The following is a 21,109-nucleotide window of genomic DNA, read 5'->3' as shown; positions in this document are numbered from 1 at the left end:
GCAGCAGAATCTGGGAATCTATAATTAAGTTTGATTAAAAGAACATTTCTGGGGTCTGTGTCTGCATGCCAAGTGCTTCTGAGGTTGTAGCAGACATGGGCCCCCATCAAATGAGCAATTTCCTAGCTGAGAAAGAAATATGTTCCTTCGTCATGCAAAAAGCCACAAGCAGCCACACCAAAGCGATGACAAACAGGGAAATACACATGTGCATGCACGCAGGGAGACGTATACCCTCAAACAAAAATTCCCTGATTGTGTCCCTTAGCAAAATGAGGAAAACAGCTCTGAATGCTTTGGAAAGCCAACCAGTCATTAGTGAAATCATTCCTATGGCGTCCACAGTATAATTAGCTGAAACAAGCAGCACTGTACCTATAAATACCAGAGACTAAACAACAGTCAACAAAGGGACAACCGCAGCCAGCAACCTCTCACATTAGACTCCACTTCTTCCCCACAAGCTCTGACAGCAGCAGCATCAACGATAACTGTGGCAGCAGCATCCGATGCTCACAATGAAATCTCACTCAAGTGATTTATAACAGAAGCGGTCCCTTTGTGGAAGTCACTGCTCTTTACCACATAACCCCTTAAGTTTGTCCTTCTTTAACCTCCGACTCTTTTTTCCTAACCTGGCTTCAGATGCCTTTTCAATAGAAGGCATTTTGCAGTATGTGATTCAAAGATGAGACATTTTTGGTCTGTTAGAAATGTCTTTTTCTAAAAACACCCATGAATATATCCTTTACTGTAAATGAAATTAAATGAAGCTAATTGCTTTAATGTTGATCCAGTAATGCATTTAAATTGTATAGGGAACCAATATTTAATGATATTATTTAAATAATATATTAAAATCTATACTTTTGTCTCAAATCATGGATATAATAAACAGCACTTGTGTAGAAAAAGGTTAAATCTATTTTAGGACAAATCAAATGCTAATAGTTGTGTGACAATCAGATGAATGATGCTCCCATTGTACAGCAATACATGGCTATAGAAAAATATTCCTAAAACATATATATTTTATATGAAAAGTGAGATTAAAATTAAGAGGTGAAGCTTGTAAATTATTTGGCGCATGTGGCCAGGTAAAATCTCAAATCCAGTATCAAAATGTTTTCATTCAGTACAGCAAAGAAAACATTTTAAACCATATTTCCTACAAAATCTAATTTTGATAATTAAAGAATGTAAAGCCCAATAACACATATTACATGTTCTAACAAAGACCACATTGACATTTAGTTAAATAATTCAGACTGTTCATTAATCTACATATGCTGCATCTGCAAAACCAATATGACAGTGTGACAGTAAAAAACGATTATCTGATCATTTAATAGAGACATGTTTAAAACGTGTGTGCCTGTTTCACTTGTGTTTAAGAAAACTATTATTCTTTTGGACACCCTTGAATATGAAATAGTAATGATTCAAAGGTTCTAAATGAGCTTTCAAATTAAATATGACATTTATTTTATTTATTTACATTTTCAAAACGTTAGCCATCTTTGACACAAATGGGACCAACACAATTGCCGAAACACAGACAAGCAATCAGACCATTGCATGTTTGACTTCTCAAAAGGAGGACACAACTCACACAGTGACCAACACACATAAGTACTAGCTCTGGTCACCACGGGGGGTGCAGAAATAAATAAGCAGTTCTTATAGAATCAACAGCAGGAAAATATCCCCAATGCAGACAAAACAGAGATGTTTAAACAATGAAATAGTCTACACCAGCAACACGTTAAAGTCAGAAGACAGCTGTGCAGTGTTACAGAAAGTGTAGTACAGCTTGTTGAACTCACCTGTCTGAACGTCACTGATGTCCCGCGACGTTTCCAAGAATATTTTCAAAACATAATCCCAAACCACTCAGTCTCTCTGACCCACCGAGCTGCTCAAAGTTTTTCACTCACGTTAAACTGTACAGGAAATATTATTACAGACAGAAAGACCTCACACACCCAGGTTAACAAAAGCCACATGGATCCAGCAATTGGCATTTTAGCAATTATCATGCTGTTAATACCCAGAATGCACCTGTGGTGGGTGTGTTTGGTTTGCACCACTTTGCTTCCTGGTCAGGTGTAGCATTAAATCAATGCTTAATTAAGTTAGATGCAACCCATTTATCTTCTTTTGTTTTGTTTTTTATTATGTGGAGTTACAGTTAAATTAACTAAAACCCACAATATTGTAATTATCTGTCATATTGCATTGTTTCGGGCCTACTATTTATAAACTGTTTGCCCTCCTGTGGCTGCAGACTGGCAGCTTCTTCTCTGCAACAGCTGCTAATTCTACTCCTTTTGTTGGATATATTCTCACTATTTATTCGGACATTTTCCCTGTGATTTGACTGAATGTACAGGTTGTGCAGCTCTCTGTTTGCATGGTGTGTTCGTGGATACAGCCTTTGTGGAGGATTCTATATCTTAACAAAGGCAGCGCCCCGCTAGCTGTTGCTCCCTGTTTTCACTCTTTATGCTTAACTAAGCTAAATATTTGCTCTACATGTGAGAGTGGTATCAATTTTTTCAACTGACTGTCAGCATGAAAGAGCCTAAGCATATTTTCCAAAATGTCAAAGCTTTTCTTTGTAAAAATACAGCACAATGCATCAATGGTTGGCAGGGGTCACTGCCATTCAGGTGAACGCACACCTGCGCAGACATAATGATGCTGTCTCTGACAACTACACACTGCTTATATTCTTAACTGTTTTGCTGATGAGCATTTTATTTTCATTCCTGTAGCACACCATCATGACTGCCTGAAGCGAGGCATCACCGTCCCTCTCACACTCATTAGGCTTTGGAAAAAAACAAACAAACACACACACACACACACACACACACACACACACACAAACACACATACACACACTAACAGGAGCTGTCACACTCTACTCCAGTCGTTGCTGGAGCCTGTGACCCATAGATGCGAGAATACGGGCCTCAAGTGACAGACCCCAGCCCTGAGAACAATTAGCACAGCCAACACTAGAGAGGGGGGGGGGGGGGGAGACTGTCATTTGGAAGCAGCTCACTGGAGAGAGACGGAGGGGTTGCGACCCTGCTCCAGCGCACTGTGTTCAGTCGCCAAAGCTCCACGCTGCAAGTCCTATTGACAAATAGAGAGAGAAACAGAGACAATGAGAAACAATTCTCACCTCTGATTCCTGGGTACCCAAGGAGAAGATTTGGGCCTCCTTTCATTCTCAACAACAGGTAGTCTGATCCCACAGAGGCCATGCCGCAGAGCACTGTCTCTGGTAATTTGGATATCAGACCCACTGAGCCTTGTCTCACATTGCTGTTTAAGTAGTGCAAAAGCATAACTGCTTTTAGCACATATAAAGGAATTTACTATGAATAATTACAACTTTACCACATTTCACAATCTGCTTTAACTCAGGCAAGCAAGCAGATCATTGCAGGTTTGACCTCTCGGATTGCAACCACAAATAAACTCAGGAAACACGGCACATTGAATTGTTTGTAGAAAAATCAGGGCATGTATTTTTCAACCTTTTTTCCCCCTACAAAATACGTGTTGTGAATTCCTGGCATGACTTCACAGGCACACGGCCTTGTTTTCCTCTGCTCTTTGTGGATAATATATGTTGGTGGTGGCAAGGCTGCTGCTGGGGAAGGGATTTTTCACGTGCGCATATTCAAGCAGGTATGCTGGATGGTCGGTGCATCCTCCATCTCAATTAGATCTGCACGTCTGTTAACCTCTTTGATCATCTGCCCAACATGTTAATAGAGAAAACAGGCTGAGCATGTGTGATTCATTCTTAAAAGAAATAGCTTTTTTAACTATTTAATTCTAGCCACGCCCAAAATGTACACGGCTTTTCTGTCTATTTTATACCAAATGGGATCAAAGCTTACAAAGTGAACAATATGCTGTTTTGAAAGGACTTAAACAACATCATTGAAACCAAAACGTATCACAAAAATGTGTACTGAGGCAATAAATAAAGGAAGAAGTAGTGTAATGTTCTCATAAACGTCTATACAACTGGACTCTTTCTTGCAACCAGAGGAGTCGCCTGCTACTGGATATTAGAGAGAATTCAAGTTAATTGTTTTGGCTTTGCTTTTTAGACGCAGAGGTTGCCATGTTGTGCAAGACCCTAGTAATATTATATAACTTGAATGTAACTTGTTAGTGTTAGTAATGATTTAACATGATATCTTAAGTTTGATCCTTTGCTTTTTCCAGGGCAGTGAGCTTATATATATTTTTCTTACATTGCAATAATATTAAAATACTTTTGACTAATTATATGAGTTTTGTACGTTTTTATTTTGATTAAGAACCACATGTTTAAGGCAGAAGTAGTAATAGTTACTTCAAATGTTTTACAGTGCACACCTGTCTGTCCAAACCTGCCGCTGGCCAATAACTCTTAGGTCTGCACCTTCCGCTCTAATAGGGCAAAACCACTCCCCTTGGTTTAACAAGAGCAATAAAACACACACACACACACACACACACACACACACACACACACACACACACACACACACACACACACACACACACACACACACACACACACACACACACACACACACACACACACACACACACACACACACACACACACACACACACACACACACACACACACACAAGCATGTGCTGTTTTACAGACCAGCAAATGCTCAGGTGGCATTCCCCTCCACAATAAAAGCTGTTTCCAAGCAATCATCATTTGGTCAAATTTGCACCAAATGGTTTCACCGTTGAGGTTCACTAGCTGAGGTGATTTCCACCGAAGATTCTCAGGATATTTCCTGCTGTGTTGGCTGTGAGTCTGGACTCTCAGACACATGCAGCTATATTTCATGTGCTCATTTCTGGAGCTTAACAACTTGAATCCACAACCATGGAACCCAAAGAAAGTACTCTGAGGGCATGTTAGGAGAAGTTGGCTGAGCATCACACAGACAACTGGCCTAGTAGTGGTGCACGCACACACACACACACACACACACACACACACACACACACACACACACACACACACACACACACACACACACACACACACACACACACACACACACACACACACACACACACACACACACAAACTTAGACTCACTAGTGGGAATTTCAAAGGAATAGGATAAAAAAAGGATGGATAGAGTGGGGGAGGAGGAATAAAGGAGGATATAGAGAAGGAAGAAAACAAACAAGAACAAGAGAGCAGCGATAGAGAGAGTCTACGTCTGCAAAGGACTTTGCAGGATTTTAGATCACGCTGCCACGTCAACACAAGACAGATAGTCGGCAAACATTGAGGTGAAGTTAAGGGAAATCTCTTTTCACTCCCCCCTTTTTTTCTTTCCATACAAACAACTAACTCTCTCCTCCCTCTTATGTCACACAATGCACATCTTGACAGTTATTCCTGGAAGAAAATTCCATTCAAAACAAGAACTAGTTCATGACCTGAAAGAGGGAAAATGTGTTTCTTGGAAAACCTTTGACATTCTCTTCCAACTTCCTTGGCCTGATTTTGAACAGATTACCTCGGCTGAATAAAGGCAGCATGTTTAAAGCCTCTGGTTCCCATATGAGCACAGTCATGTGATGATAATATTTTCCCTCACAGTTCATTTCAGGTTGATAACAGTAAGCCTTGTGGCTCTTTGCTTATGCTGCGTTAAAGGTCTGTGTGTGTGCTAAAGCCTGATTGTAGATCTATCGATGGTCATTTTGTTCTGCAACAAATGTAATAGTTGCTTTATTTGTTGCTGTTTTGCATGTTCGGATCTTTTAAATGTTCTCTTCCACTTGTGCGTGAGGTTTATTTTACAACCACTTCATCCTGTTATGACGGTGACAGGCCTGAAGGTCTGTTAATGATAATAATGTCATGCACACAGCTGCAGCACTTTAGTGTGGAAGTCCACTATGTTCTGAAAAATGTGCCAGGCAACGATTGGCAGAAAACAAAACACGAACACAACCAATACACCTCCGGGAAAAACCAAATTGATTAAAGGCCTGTTGTTTCACGGCAGGCCGAGCATGAAGAAGAGTCCAAGAATGATCATTTTCATCATTGATTAACCCTCCTGTTGTCTTAAGGCTAAGATTGACACAGTTGTTTTTATTATGTCATTACAGGAAAAGTCCTCAATTTTTAAGTTTATTTGTGAAGAAGTTTTAGGACTTTTCCAGAAAGTGACATAAAATATAAATAAAAGTGCATCACTATTTTCCATTTTAACCAAAGCCTTACACTAGCAGGGTGCAAAACTTTTCTTATTGAAGTTTTCTGAGTTGATATTTATAGATCGATTAAGTGTTAATAAAGTGGCTACAGCAGCTAAAGCATAACTAAAATACACTGTGAGAAAATGAGAATGTGCGCGCTTTTTCTAAAGAAACCTTCTTGTTATAGATGGAGCAGGGCTCTATATTAAGAATACGAAGACATTGGGAGTGTTGATTTTTCAATTGTTTTGATTATAAACTGTGCAAAAATGTTAACAATGCCCTAAAAAAAAAAGGTTTTTTTCCGATAAACAATCTCCAATTCAAAGGATTGTTTGGCATTTCTGCGTGATAAATGACTTCAGTTTGTTTATTTAATGGTTAAATCAATTATCATTTCATCCAAGTGATTTATGGACTACTCATGACGACATTAGTGAGAAGGAGCTCAGTGTCTACAGATGTTGTAAATAGCATACTGAAGATACATCCTCCCTTGTAATCATCTCTTTTTGGTATTCCATTACAAATAAATGTATTTTAATTCTTTAGGACAAGTTTAACCCAATGTTTTTCCTATTGGCATTTGATAAAACATCTTGAGTGATTATTGTGCCCCCGCTGTGTCCCAACACAACATCTCTACTCCACTTCCTGTTTCACGCTGCTCCTGCTCTCTAAAATCACTCCAGCTGACGTTAAGAGCCACCAGCGGGTCGTTCTGTCCTGGCACCATGCTACCTCCTCCAGTAGAGCACACGGGACAGATCAGCTCTCAACGCCTGGTCCTTTGGCTCCATCGTGTGTCTACTAATGATAATACACAGACTATTATCCCCAGGCTATTTTAGGTATTAAATGTTAATGTTAAACTTTATTGATCCCCAATGGGAAATTCTCTTTTCATTTGCCCTCCTGCAGGAAAATCAAAAGGTCGGACTCGACTACAAAACAGCCCCCGCGGTGCCGATAATGGTTCAGTGTCTTACTAAAGGACACTTCAGGGGGGGGGGACTTTCTTGACACAGAGGCTTCAACCAAGATGGTCTCTGTAACCCACTAGTCTGGAATAATGTGACACAATTATATGAGTTTGCAGGTTTTAAATTCAACCGAACATCCTCTGATGTCCACATTGTTTAGTAAAGATGTTGAATATGGGTGGAATGAATACACAGAAGCTGTTTGGCCCCAAATCCAGCCTCTAACATCTGTTAAAAACACTTTCATCTTCAACATCAACCAACACGCAACATGAATTGTGTTGAATGCGATACAGGGTCAGAAAGCGTTGTGAGTATTGAGTAGTCGGTTTTCTTTCTGAGGATATTTTTTAAATGTATAGTGCCTGATAAATAGAAAATGTAAACTAAAATACAGCTTCATGTTGTGTGTTAAATCAAGTCTGAAAAGGACAGGAAATGTTCTTTAGAAAAAGAAACAAGAAAGCAAAAGGCGGTAATACAAGGACAACTGAAAAATTATTTATTTCTCAATATCCATTGCAAAGAATAAGAGGTGACACAGCTTGAAACAGATAATATAGAATTTATTTTCAACCAGAAGTAGGAAAATACATAGGAAGGTGTAAAGGAAACAAGCAGAACCTGTAGTCAAACAGAAATAATAAAAAGAACCAAACTAGTCCAAAGAGAATAGAGAGGACGGCTAAGGGGTACAACGAAAAGCATTGTTTACCATTCAGTTTCTTTTTAAAACAGTATGTGTTGATTTGAAAACAGCTGCCTTGATTTCTCATCGGGATTAATGGACATTCTACAACATTGTGCAAGTGTTTTGTCAATATACTTTTTTTTTTTGCTGGTATTTGATGAATGGTAAACAATAGTTGGTCCAGTGCATAAACACAGTGACACAGATCAATATATGTACTTCGCTGACTACAGTTAGACAATCCTGATCATTGAACAACTACTACTAGATCGGCAGGGAGAAGATGAGCAAATATACAAGATGGTGAATAAAGGGGAAAGGAAAAGGTGTTTAAAGATGGAGTACAAAGGCAAAACAAACAACCACAGTTGAAAGATGAGATAAAAAAAATATTTAAAAACCCATTCTAAATGTGTCTGAATGTTTCTGTTATTATTGCCTAGTTTATTCTGGAAAAGGATGCATTTAAAATTAGCTGACTGAGAAACCAAACCCCAACAAGAGTATGGACGCAACGTGTTCATGTGATCAAGGGAAAAAGTATCTTGCTTTGCTTACAGCCCTACTTTTTATGAAGACTATGAAAAACAATTTTTTTTTTTTTAAATGTGTGACTGGTTGGTGAAACTTGCTCTACACGGAGACTACAAGCAGCTTTGGTGTGCACCGTTAGGAAGAGATGCAGCTTGGGAAATTACTCTAAGCCTAAACAAGCCAACTACAAAACACAATGCAACATTGGAAAGTACAAAGCCAACGATGTGATTACTCGCAAAAGCTTACAGGGTAACTCAGCTCTGTGATTTGCCAGATTTTCCATCAAAAGCCATAGGGTGTGGTAAACAAGGGGGCGATGGGGAGGGTCGGGTCGACAACCAAAAGGACTAGAGTCAGATCAGTGACTATCAAAAGCATCTAGTTGCTAGCTAGTGTAACATGATTAACCACTGTGATGCACAAGAAGAGTGAAATGGTCTAGTAAAACCCAAAATTATCACAGGAGCAGTCTAGTGACCAGCTTAGTCCTAAAAACACGTTTTACCAGAACAGTTTTCTCTAGTACTGAACTGCTGAGAGACAGCTCTGCTGCCCTACAGGCACTCGCACTCTCCAGCTAGTGCCACACAACATCCTAAATAAAGCTGAAAAGTACAAATGTATATCCCTGTTCTGAAAGTTTTTACTAATTCCACTGATGCAGATACTTTTCCCTCCATACGCTCTCAGTCCTTCATACGAGGCATCATCAGGAACATTCAACTCCAAACAACCCATCAACGTCTCGTGATTTCTACAGAGGATTTGGTTTGTGATGGGATTAAGAGTATATGGGGGAAAAATATACAGAGTAAAAGTAAAAACAATGTAGCAAACATAACACCATCATAGAATTCATGATTTACACAACACAATTCAATATCTTTTTAGAAAGGAAACATGAGTTACATCTTTTATTCACACTTTACAAAAAAAGCTAGCCTTTTAAATCTACTACAATACTAATGCCATTCAGGAAAAAAAAAAAATCAAACTGGACACATTGGTTTCCACTGGAAAACAGAAGGTTAAAAGACAAACTTGTAGGGGGAAACAAATGGGACAACCCTTGATCTGAGGACTAAGCTTATTCTTCCTATTTACTTGCTTCCCTCTTGCTTAAAAAATGTCTATACATTTCAGTCAATTCATACGATGGGCCAAGAAGTGAGGGGAGCTGCATCTGAATGTACTAAGTGCTCATCATACGGTGCATTTGTGTAAAAACAAGTCTGTTGAATTCACCGCCTCGCCACGGGCAGACTACATGTTGGTCGGGATGTAACAAATTGGATTCAAAGCAACTTCTTTGCCTGGCTTTCAGAGAGAAAAAGCTGAGCTGCCCCTCATCCCTTGTTCCTTCAAAAAAGCAGAGCAAAATGGGCCTTCCACCTTTTTCAACACAGAGGTAGGGAGGTCCACAGATGGCACTATAGCTGCAGTGACGAGGGTAAGAGAACTTTACAAAGTGGTTGAGCAAAGGGGGTTAAAAGACACAGCTTGATTAATATAGTGGGAGGGGGAGGTCTGGGGTTGGGCATATAGAGTGATAGACAGGCTTAAGGAGGTTTAAAAATTCATGGCCAGGGAAGGGGCTAAGGGTAAGACTTATTTGGGGGGGGGGGGGGGGGGGGGGGGTCTGGGCATGGAGCTGTGTGAAGGTACAATTAGGGAGCTAAACAATCCCAGGAATTGATAAAGATTAGACATCCTCCTAAATGTTCCTTAAGTGTGTGGGGGGGGGGGGGGGGGGGAGAGGGGGTCGGTGGCGAAAGCATACCTGATTACTAGAGAGCTCAATGAATAGGAAGGATATACACATCATCATAACATTGTCACAGCTCATAAAAAAAGAAAATCAACATTAACAAAAACCAATAAAAGGACATAAAATCTTCACAAATGTCTCAACAGTATTTAAAAATAAAAGGAGAAAAGGTTGTTCAGGCGTTCGTCAAATGTAAATAGTGCAAGACAACGACAACTGCTACAGTGAGGCACGATGTTTTCTTGTACATGTGGGATTAATATCGGTCGTATTGGTCACACGTCACTGGCGCGAGCGCGTGAGAGGAGCAGATGTGGAGTCACTGGTGGGCTGTGACCTATCCGTGCGTGTCCTTTTGTCTGAACTGATGGCAGCAGTGTGGATCAATGGCTTTGTTAATGGGCAAGAAGCAACAGGCAGAGTTTACTCTGTGTCTATTTACAATCGCAGCAATATGCCAGCAAATCAAATCAACAGCAGAGGTGGGGGGGGGGGGGGGGGGGGGAAGTAAAACAGCACTGATACATGAATTACAGTTCATCTCTAGGGAGTGCAAAGAAGTGACAGTGAACGCCTTGAACAACCTCTTCCTACGTCTTTTGTACAAGCTGGTAATATCAATTCATCTTAACATTAACTGGATAAAAATTTAGCTATAGTTTACAATACAATCTTTTTTTTCAAATCTGATCATAATTTACTCTTGGTACAAAAAACACCAGAAAACAGGTCTTTTGTGGTTCATATACAATCATGTAAAGACTGAGTCTAGATTTCTATTCTGTACAAACACTTGTGAAAAACCACTGCTTTCGTGTATGGAATATATGGCTGGGGAAAGTCACTACTGGCCTCGGAGACAGTGCTACAGATCTGCCTGCAAATTACCTGTGTGTGTTTATGCAATTAAGTGTGTGAGAGTGTGTGTAAGCTTGCATGCGTGGAGTTGGATGGCAACTCCAGACAGTGAGAGGAATGCTGGTTTAACTCCTGTGTATCAGCCATCGCTCTCTCTGCCCTAAAAGTAATCGAGACAAAGAAAAGATTTGTGAAAGCCCCTCATCGCTTTGCCCATCAGCCTAAATCCCTTGCCCCTTGTCCAAAATGGGGGTACGTGGTCCACATGAGCTCATAAGCACGAGACTAGCCTAACAACTACAGAAGCGTGGGTGAAACAGTCTGCAAACAGGATGGTAGTTGCTCTCAGTTTCTCACCATATCCCTCACAAATCCTACGGACAGCCCATGTGAAGCTGGACAAATGTAGTTCTCTGGCGTCTCGAGGAAGCGCTGGGTTTGGTAGCTAATGCACCGGAGCTAGGGTCAGAGGTGTCGACTATCTTGTAGCACCATGGGAGGCCGTGACCGCACAAAAGGCCTCAGCACCACAGAATGACAGCAGGAAATCTTACCTCATGCGAGCTGCCTGGGATGCTTAACTACCAGCTAAAAGCTGCTCTAACCCAACAGCATCTGACTCAAGGAATGTGTGCCCCAGAGAAAGACTGAGAAAGTCCGCTGGCTGCCCAGAGCACAGGGGAGAACAAGCACCAGCCAAGGAAGGAGGTCTGAGAGTCACAAGTCTGCTGTCTTTGCTGGTTTCAGATTTATACAGGACAGACAGATAAGCAGACCGTCTGCTATGAGCTCTTAGGTGAATGTCATCCCATCAGCCGCTGCTCGCTGCTCAGCTTCCCCATACTCTAAAACCAAACCCTTCCCCATGTGACAAATCTGAACGAGCTACCATCCCCTCTAGTTTGAAAGACAGAAGCAAAGTAGGTGGGTGGATTATTAGGAGGGAAGGGAGTCCAAAACACAAATTATGATACACAAACAGGACTGAATCGAGCAGTTAAAAGAAAAACAAAAGAAAGAAAACCAAGAAAAGAAAAAAGAAAAATATAGAATATCTATAACATTATACGAAATCCCTGTCGGCCAGACCTCACTGTACGAATATTTTACAGGTTGTGTATTTGTCTTCCTCCTCCGGTATGGTGGAGGGAAGGGCTGGTAGTGGGAGGGAGGAGGGTTTGAAAGTGAGGGGCTGTGGTTGCAGCCCCCCCCCCTGGTGGTGTGGCAGGGACTCACTACCTGCGGGCAGGCATGTGGAGCCCGTTGACCTGGGGGGGCAGGTTGGGCAGGAGCAGCTCCAGCTGGCTGAAGAGGGAGAAGTGGTCGGAGGGGATGTGGGGGTGTGGGCAGCCGCTGACATTGTTCTCTACGAGCCAGTGGGTGTCCAGAGGGCCCAAGATACCCAGCACGTTCAGGTGAGGCTTGGAGTAGAAAATATAGTCGATGACACCCTGGGGAGAGAAGAGGGGAGTCACGTCAGATGGATACAACCTTGATATGGTGCTAATAAACAAGTAGCGTATACACAAAGCTAATATCCGAGTGGTCGGCGCAGTCACCTTGAAGTCGAAGGTGTAGTTGGTGTAAGGCATCAGGCCGTTCTCGTAGGCGCTCTTCAGCTTGAAGCCGTGGGTGATCCTGCCGTTGGACGAGCTGTTCTTGCCGTTGCAGTTGAATTTGGTCAGGCTGTCGCTGTAGCGGAGCTCCTTGAAGTCCTTGTGGGTGCAGTCCACCCCCCCACTGCTCAGGTACTCCACCACGCCTGAACCGACGAGACGTTTTTTTATTAGAATCAAGAAAAGTCAAGTAGCACTTCAAGGTCCCAAATCAATTCCTACGCCACGATATGTCGCGCTAATGTCATTTTATGCATCATTAGCTGTAACATTTAAGCAGTAATTCAATTGAATCTTATATTGCAAGCCATGTAAAGGTTTTTGTAAAGGAACATTTTTCAGATCGCTCCTTTCTGGGAGATTTGGAAAGAAAAACACCAAAACAAAGCTGTGTGATATCAATAAAGTCCTGTTTTGAATGATTTAGCTACATTGAAGCAGGAAAGCATGAATACTTCATCAGGGCAACAATACAATCTTGACGCATCTTATTTTAGGAGTGGGTTAAACCTGTGCTAAGAAATCGCATAAACGATTAATATGGTCGATTCACCTGCAGACGATTTTTCCCATTAACTGACTGATCTAAAAAATGTAAGAAAATTGTGTACCAAGTCCACAACACTTCTCAAGAGCATGTGGTTACTTTCAATTGCTGGTTGTCGGTTCAAAATCCAAATACATGTATTTTACTATCATAAAACAACTTAAATGTACATTTGGGCAAGTGAGAACGTTGCTTTAGGAGAGTGTAACAAAAAACTAAAACTTTAAACAATAACCAAAAGAAAATAGTTTCCTGACAATAGCGTAGTCAATCGACTATTCAGCAAACAATCTTGGAATAAAACTATACATAGAATATAAGAACAAAGGGTGGAAAAACCCACATTTTAAAAACACCAGTGAAGGTATGGCAGAGGGCTAAGATGAGCGTTTATACCATTTAGCCAGGCTAACTTACCAGAGTCCGGCAGGGAGTTGAGGTCAGCGCACAGCACCAGTGGAATGGCATTGGTCTCACCAGAGACAGAGGACAACTTGAGGCTGCGCGTGGCTTTGTCCACTATGTTCTTCACCTCCGACAGGAACATCATGGTCTGGACCAGCTTCACGTCAGAGTACTCTGGATCCCAGTGCATGTGGGCATTGGCTATCAGGAGCAGCTGCTTCTCCATGCCATGGAGTGACTTTCCAGCTGAGAGGAGAGGAAATATAAGCAGGGAAAGAGATAGAAAGAGGAATTAGTAATTACCAAAAGAAGGTTATTTATGCACCATGCACATGTGGAACACTACCTACTATCCTTTATGTTATTACTCCAACTGCTCAATGAGTTTCAGATAAATGTCAATTCAAGATAAGCAGGACTAGATGATTTTATTTATATCATTATCAAATAAGAAGTCTCTAGAGACAGAATAGAGTGTAACTCACAGGAGGCCTCCATCATCTCTTTGCGGACCTCCAGCAGCACAGCGACCCCGATGTTGTCCTTGGTCATCACCCGGTTCAGCATCGCCTCGGAGCCCTCGGAGTTAGCCATGGCCAGCTGGTTGAACTCCACTGTATGCTTCTGCACGGCGCTGAACCTGGACCACAGCGAGGAGAGAGGACATGTTTAGGCAGGGATGGGATAAACTGAGGTCCTGGAGTTTAACATCGGCATGGCATATCAAAACATATGAGCTAAGTGGCAGAATCATCTGGTTTCCCCTCAACTTAAATGGTGACCAAATACAGAATCAGTCCTGCCAGCTGCTGCTTGGACCAAGCTTCTCATCAAAGTCATAAACATGTTCATGCGATTAACACAGGCTTATAAAAAAAGTCACATAGCCATCACATTTAGTTGTTTACTTCACCAGCACTTCAAGCACTTGTATTCCTATCCACTTCTCAAAACTCTACAATTAGTCAAAGCACTAACAATTTGAATAAAGGTGATGCAATGCCATGAACATTGAACTGTGCTTCTAAGCCAGCTGATAATGCAACTTGATGAATTGAAGCATGCATCGCTTCAACGTGATGTATATTTGTTGTAAGTTAACGTTTGATATGTTATGATACCAATTGTTTAAATCCAAATGTCTTTGTTGCCATGACCACAGCAACATCAATCTCTAGGATATATAATAAACACACATATATAATAAACACACATTTATAAAAACGTTGTGTCATAATTCCATAACATTTCATTTTCATTCATCATGTTTGGAAGGCAACGGTACACATTATTCACAGGTTAGTATGTTCATATTGTGGTTACTGTTTGATGCATTTTTTATACATTTCAACATACCCTTCAAATGTTAATCAATGGCCCTAATAATGACTATCAGTTGAGGCCCTTAATTACTGGGATATAGTCAATAAAACGAAATATCTTAAATGCAAATGTAACGCTCCGTGATATAACTGACCAGTTGATATTTCCTTGGTGCTCGTAACAGGTCAGACAATAGGCTGAGCAAGTCGCAGCAGTAGTCAAAACACTGTCCATATGCAATAATACTGTATATATTGAATCATTCTGTCTATGCTCAAATGTGACATAATATACAGTGATAAACACTATATTGCGTTACTTATCACTTTGGCAGGGTTTGAGTTATTTAAATGTCTGTAGTGTTTCCACAAACAAATCCAACTAAACTTCAAAAGTGGTATCTTACAGGTCACACAAATGGTTGTCCATCGAGCTCTTTCCCTAGCATGATACAGCTAACACCAGACTTTCTGTTCCACATGGGCTAGTAGTAAACAAACAGTTCTTGTGTCACAGAGCCTCACCAAAGGACACCAACATGCTGTACTGAACAGCTTGATGTGAATACATGTACACCCCGATCGTCTTGACATTGGACGATTTAGCATAGCATTCCTACAACATCATCAGACTCATGCTGACAGTTAAAAGGAAAAAAAGCAGATGCAACAGAACCAGAGAGGTTGGCTGCCTTCCCAATCACATACTTTTTGTCTGCAAGTATATCCTGCAGTTGCTCTTAGAAAGCATGTACTCTGCATGCAGTATGTATACAAGTGGGACATAACAGGATGTCTTGAACTTTGAACCTCCTGCATATTTATCAGCTGTGCAGATGATTATAGGTCAGAATGCCCAGAAAAGCTCTCTGGCTTGCACACTGCAAAATGTGACTGGATACAGCGGGACGTGGTGGTATGTTTGGCATACCAAGACAACTTCCCTGTCGTATCTTGTTTGCCAACAGCTGATTCAAGGGGAGGGGTTATCCCCAAAGTTAGTGACAACTCCCACTCAGGCTCACTGAAGGTGGACCAGCAAATGTCAGAATTCTTCATCAGCACCTACCTAGCAGCATTTATCCATATTATACATTAAATATGGGCAATGATTTAAGATCGTGGTTTCTCAAAATTTAGATAAAATATATGTAACTATGGTATAGAAAAATAGCCGTCAATGTCAACCTCAGTGTACAGTCCAAAATGATCTAACTTTTGCATAAATGCACACAGTTTGTGTTTTTAAAGTTTCTAAAACTCTTTATCAAGGTGAGCATAATTAATGTTATGCATCGTCTCAGGGCTACAACAAACAGACCATCTCTTTGTAGAATAATCTAACTGGTTAGGTAGGTCAGTAATGGAAACTCAGCCAAGCTGATATCATCACAGCAATAAAAAGAATAGCACATGTTTCAGTTTCGCAGCATTACGGATTGCACCTGGAATGAAAGGCTTACAATGCAATACGTATTTAGCCTGTAAAAATCATTGCATCTGTTCAATGATGGGAAAATCTCACAAGCTTAGTGATCGACTATAAATACACCACAATAACCCTTTATTAATAACGCAGCCAGAAAATTCAGTGTCATCCTAATTTTGTCCTCATAACTATCTAAGAGATTAGGTCATAACATATAATCTTGGAACTACAGATTAGTGAGATAATTCGTCAAGTCAAACAACAGATACAGGCCGTAAAACATTCATGCAAAAATTGTAGGTACATACTTTTCTGTCTTGAAGAAAACGGCACAACCATCCACATGTTTACGGTCCGACTCTGACATGGTCCTGGCTCGTGACTTTGGACTGAAGAACCCTTCGTACCCCTGCTCCTTCAGCTCAGGCAGGAAGTAGTTGTAGTACTGCTCCGTCTCAACTTCCTTTAATCAGAGAGAAACTCGTTAGGATTGACAACAAGAAAGACAGACAGTCATGCTAGTATAACAAATTCCCCCTTCCGAAAACAACCTAACTCGGATAAGTAAGATACTGTTAAAAGATATACAGCTGAAGGAAGGAGCGGCAGCTATAACACCAGCAAGCATGGGAAATAATGTAACAATTTTGAATTGATAAAAACAATAAAGTATCTTTGTGCTCTATATTAACCCTGCTCCATTTGATATAGATGTTTGTAAAATAATATACTAGAAAAACTCAATACAAAAACACATTTAATAAAAACAAAAAAAAACAGACTTTACAAAATGACAGGACACTCTAATCTTACATTTTCAAACATCAGAACGTAATCAAATGTTGCAAGTCGTACTATAAACATTGCCTCATAAATAGCAAAACATTCAGACTGATTCCAGGTCAATGAAAACTTGACAGAGTCTTTTTTGAGCTGCATGAAGTTGTCTCTGATGATGGTGTTTGTTAAATTTGCATTAAGTTTGCTTAAGTTAATTCCCGTGAAAACAAACATGCTTTGATGTCCATCTCTTACCTGCAAACTGATGATGTCTGCATTGCAGCCCATTATCTCCTGCATGATGGATTTTTTTCGGTATTCCCAGTTAAGAGCCCAAGAGGGGCAGTAGCCATATAGCTGTCGTGTGGCGTACTTATCACACAGCACATTGTAGCACATCACAGAGAAGAGTGCTGAGGGCAGAAACAGAAAAAATAACATGGTTTAAAAAGGTTTGGGATTGAGACATTTCCACACTTGTTTAACAGCAAGCAACACAACCAAAATACCAGTGAAATAGCAGGATTCACGATACTAGTTCAATACCACCATTAAAATCAAATGAATCTCTTTAACAAACACTCTTTTAATATCCATTTGAGTTGCTGTGAAACAGAATGACATCAACTTGGTACCAAAGTCTTGGTTTTTGGGAAATCCCTAGTTTCATGTGTTTGGTCTTTACCCGAGTCCCGTGTCCTGTCGGGTTCCTGGATTGAGATCCATGACCGGGCTGGGGGCTGCTCTGTTGGTACTGAGCAAAGAACAACAAATATTTAATATTTGTGACCAGATGAAAAATGAATGCAAAGAAGTTAAGGGGCACATTAAGCTGTCAGGTTCACAATGACCCCATTTTTAACTACTAACGTACATATATTTTCAGTATATAGAAACAACTGGCAATATGAAATTCCTGTCGGGTCTCAAAACGTTCAGACAGAGGGGTACTTACTGCGCTTGATAGCCCCTGCCAGATTGTCTAACAGGTAGTTGAGCAGTCTCCGCGTGCCATCGGGTTCCTGGTAGAGGCTCATAATTTCTTGTGCAAGTGGGTTTCCTGGTGAAGGAAAAGCAAATCAATCTGAATCGTCGCCAACACAACAAAGAGATTTCAAGGGTAGAATGGCTACAAAATAACCTCGGTGAGCCACTCACCTTTCAACCCCAGTGTTTGTAACTGAAACAGTTTCCCCAATTCAAATGGCAGAACCCGCAACTGGTTGTTATTTAAAAGCAGTTCCCTGTGGAGGACATAGGGGAATTTGATGATTAGAAATCAAACCTCCTGAGAAACAACCAACTTTATTCCTGTTCAAATACAGTTGCCCAAAAACATTTGCCTGTTTAACTTCAGATTCATTGTTAATGTGAAATGTATATGGAACAATATGGGCAGATATTCAATGGATCTACAATAAATACATTTTTTTTTAAAATCACTTTGCCATAATGGAAATAACTAGTCTTCCTTTCTATTGTGCCTGAATTAGGGGGTACATGTTTAGCTGTAAATAACTAACCTGAGAGACACCATGTTGCCGAGCTCGGCCGGCAGGCTCCTGATCTTATTGGATGAGAGATCCAGGTACACCAGGTTTTGGAGTTTGGCAATGTCTGGCGGGATGCGTGACAATGAGTTGTCACTGATGTGCAGGGCAGTGAGGTGGGTGAGAGTCCACAGGGATGTGCTGAGACTCCTTACTCGGCCTGTGAGACAGGGGGGAAATGCACACACACAGGAGGATTAAAGCCAAGTATCAAACTACTGTATGACCCCTCTCCTTGCAATGAACAGGGTTGACTGATTTCACAATTATTAGATGATGCTCAAGCATAATTATATGGCTGCATACATTTCCCAATTAAAATAAATAGTTCAAACTCACGAATTACCAAGAAATAACACTGATAATGGATTAATCATTCAATTCATTTTTGATGGAAAATGCCTAAAATGCACTGGTCATAGCCTCGGTTCTTGTTAAAATGCTGTATAATGATGCGCTTTGGCAAGAAATCTGAAGATGTCACCTTTGGCCCTGTGAAACTGATGAACATTTAATGATATTTTCTGACATGTTATGGGCAAACTGCTTAATCAAGAGAGTAAAGGGCAAATTATTGACAATAAAAAGTCATCCTTAGTTGCAGCTCTTCAAATTACCGATGTGATTACTACATTGATTTACCCACTTCATATTAAAAAAGTGACAATCTAGTAATAGGACTTTTTGAACGTAGGAAAACGGCCTACTGTGCGTAATCTATATGCAAAAATAAAGAGATATGTCTGACTGGTATGAATTAAAGACAATTATCTACAAAGCTAGGAGTTCTACGACAATACTCACCGCTGATTTCCAGCTCAGCCCAGTATGACTTCTTCCCGTTTGTTGCTTCCTCAGTGGACATGATTGTGTACATCCGCCTGGGATCCGGCGGGTCATATTTTTCCTTGGGCATTCCTATAACACTAGATACATATTTGTGCTTTTTAAAAATGTGCATGGAAATAGTCAAAATTATCCAATGGTGGCCTCTTTGTAAATCAATTAAGTAATTGTGTCCTCAGACTAAAGCTATTAATAAGGTTAACGGTGGTTTAGTTCAGTTAACCGTGTTTGCTTGAGCCTTTTACCAAAATACCTCATGCACACATGTTAGCACTTTTTAAATGTTGCCATAATCAAACACAACCAACACGTTTGTTCGAGATATGGTTGAATAAAAACAGTAATTTAACCGCCTGGAGTACTATAATCAAACTGACAACCAACACTAAATTGCTTCTTATGAGGCTGTGATTTCATTACTTACGTTAACGTTACATAATAAACATTAAACCAGCAACGTAGCAAGATAGCAAACTACTTAACTGTGTTAAAAATAAACGACAAAGCATTCCTTCGTTAAAGAGCTAAACTTAAAAGCCATATTCCAAAACAGTAAACATGTTAGGACAAACTAAGATTGGTAGATTTTTCCTCTTGGTTGTCGCTAACTGATTAGCCTAGCTTAACCTAAATAGGTAACGTTGGCTATCAAACTATACATAACAGACGCTAACGTTAAAATAGCTAGAAGCTAGCTCGCTTGCTAATTACCAAATATTGCAAACGGACACGCGGAATTGGGTAAATTGACCAATTAGTTCACTGATTGTAATGCTTTGTCCGAATGGGTAAGCTAAAAAGAAGCAAAATGACAAAAATATACTGCACAAATATTGTTTACATAATAGCAAAGCACTGACTTGCGCATTGTAACTAGGCCACGAAACAGCGCATTAGTTAGCTGCCGCTAGCTAGCCTCCAGTAGCAAGAATCACTATTGAGATTGAGATAAACTGTGAGCTAACAAGCTCACAACGCTACACAATGCTGGGTTTGCAAGCAATTGCGAGCTATTTAGCTTAGCTTGAGTTAGCTTGTTAGCTATAAGCTAACAGATCCCAATTATTCGAAGCTGACCGACTTCCTATTTAAACTAGTCTTTACTTCGGAAAACCACAAAAACGCTTCGAACATCTACATAACATTTGGGTGAAATTAGTGAAAACAGTTTAGGTCCAACAGGAAGAATTGCCTTTTTACCTGCAAGAGCATACCAAATCGCGAGGACCACTGCGTGTTCTCTTTTGTTTTCTAGCTACTTCGCACCCGTTTCCGCTGCTGTATCATGGCGACTGAAGGATTTTTTTTCTCTGCCGATAACAGCGCGTGATCCTATTGGTCGGCGGGTAGACGGCCCAACCAGCTGTTGAACCAGAGTAAATACAATCTTTGGTGATGAGTGATCGATCATAAAATGGATGGAAATAGTAGCAGTTTAATTTATCATAGGGTGTTTACACATTTTGAATAGTTAGCAGAGTTAAAGTACATGTAGTGGAATCAATGTGTACTG

The 21,109-nt window shown here is 40.5% G+C and overlaps 1 protein-coding gene across 1 annotated transcript; it reads right to left on the bottom strand.

Annotated features, from left to right (window-relative positions):
• Positions 1-7,795: 7,795 nt before the first annotated feature.
• On the bottom strand, positions 7,796-20,931 carry LOC117470881 (CCR4-NOT transcription complex subunit 6). The gene is made up of 12 exons (XM_034115748.1): positions 20,797-20,931; positions 19,555-19,676; positions 18,724-18,910; positions 18,359-18,444; positions 18,156-18,260; positions 17,886-17,954; positions 17,456-17,613; positions 16,729-16,883; positions 14,155-14,309; positions 13,682-13,915; positions 12,661-12,863; positions 7,796-12,552 (listed from the first exon to the last, which is right to left on the bottom strand). The coding sequence occupies exons 2-12, from the start codon at positions 19,664-19,666 to the stop codon at positions 12,337-12,339; spliced, it is 1,680 nt and encodes a 559-aa protein (XP_033971639.1). The 5' UTR covers positions 19,667-19,676; positions 20,797-20,931; the 3' UTR covers positions 7,796-12,336.
• Between the last annotated feature and the right edge of the window lie 178 nt (positions 20,932-21,109).

This window comes from Trematomus bernacchii, unplaced genomic scaffold, assembly GCF_902827165.1.
Source record: "Trematomus bernacchii unplaced genomic scaffold, fTreBer1.1, whole genome shotgun sequence".
In the NCBI taxonomy this organism is placed as follows: Eukaryota; Metazoa; Chordata; class Actinopteri; order Perciformes; family Nototheniidae; genus Trematomus; species Trematomus bernacchii.
Note: the sequence above shows the minus strand (reverse complement) of the source record. Positions and strands in the feature narration are given on the sequence as shown.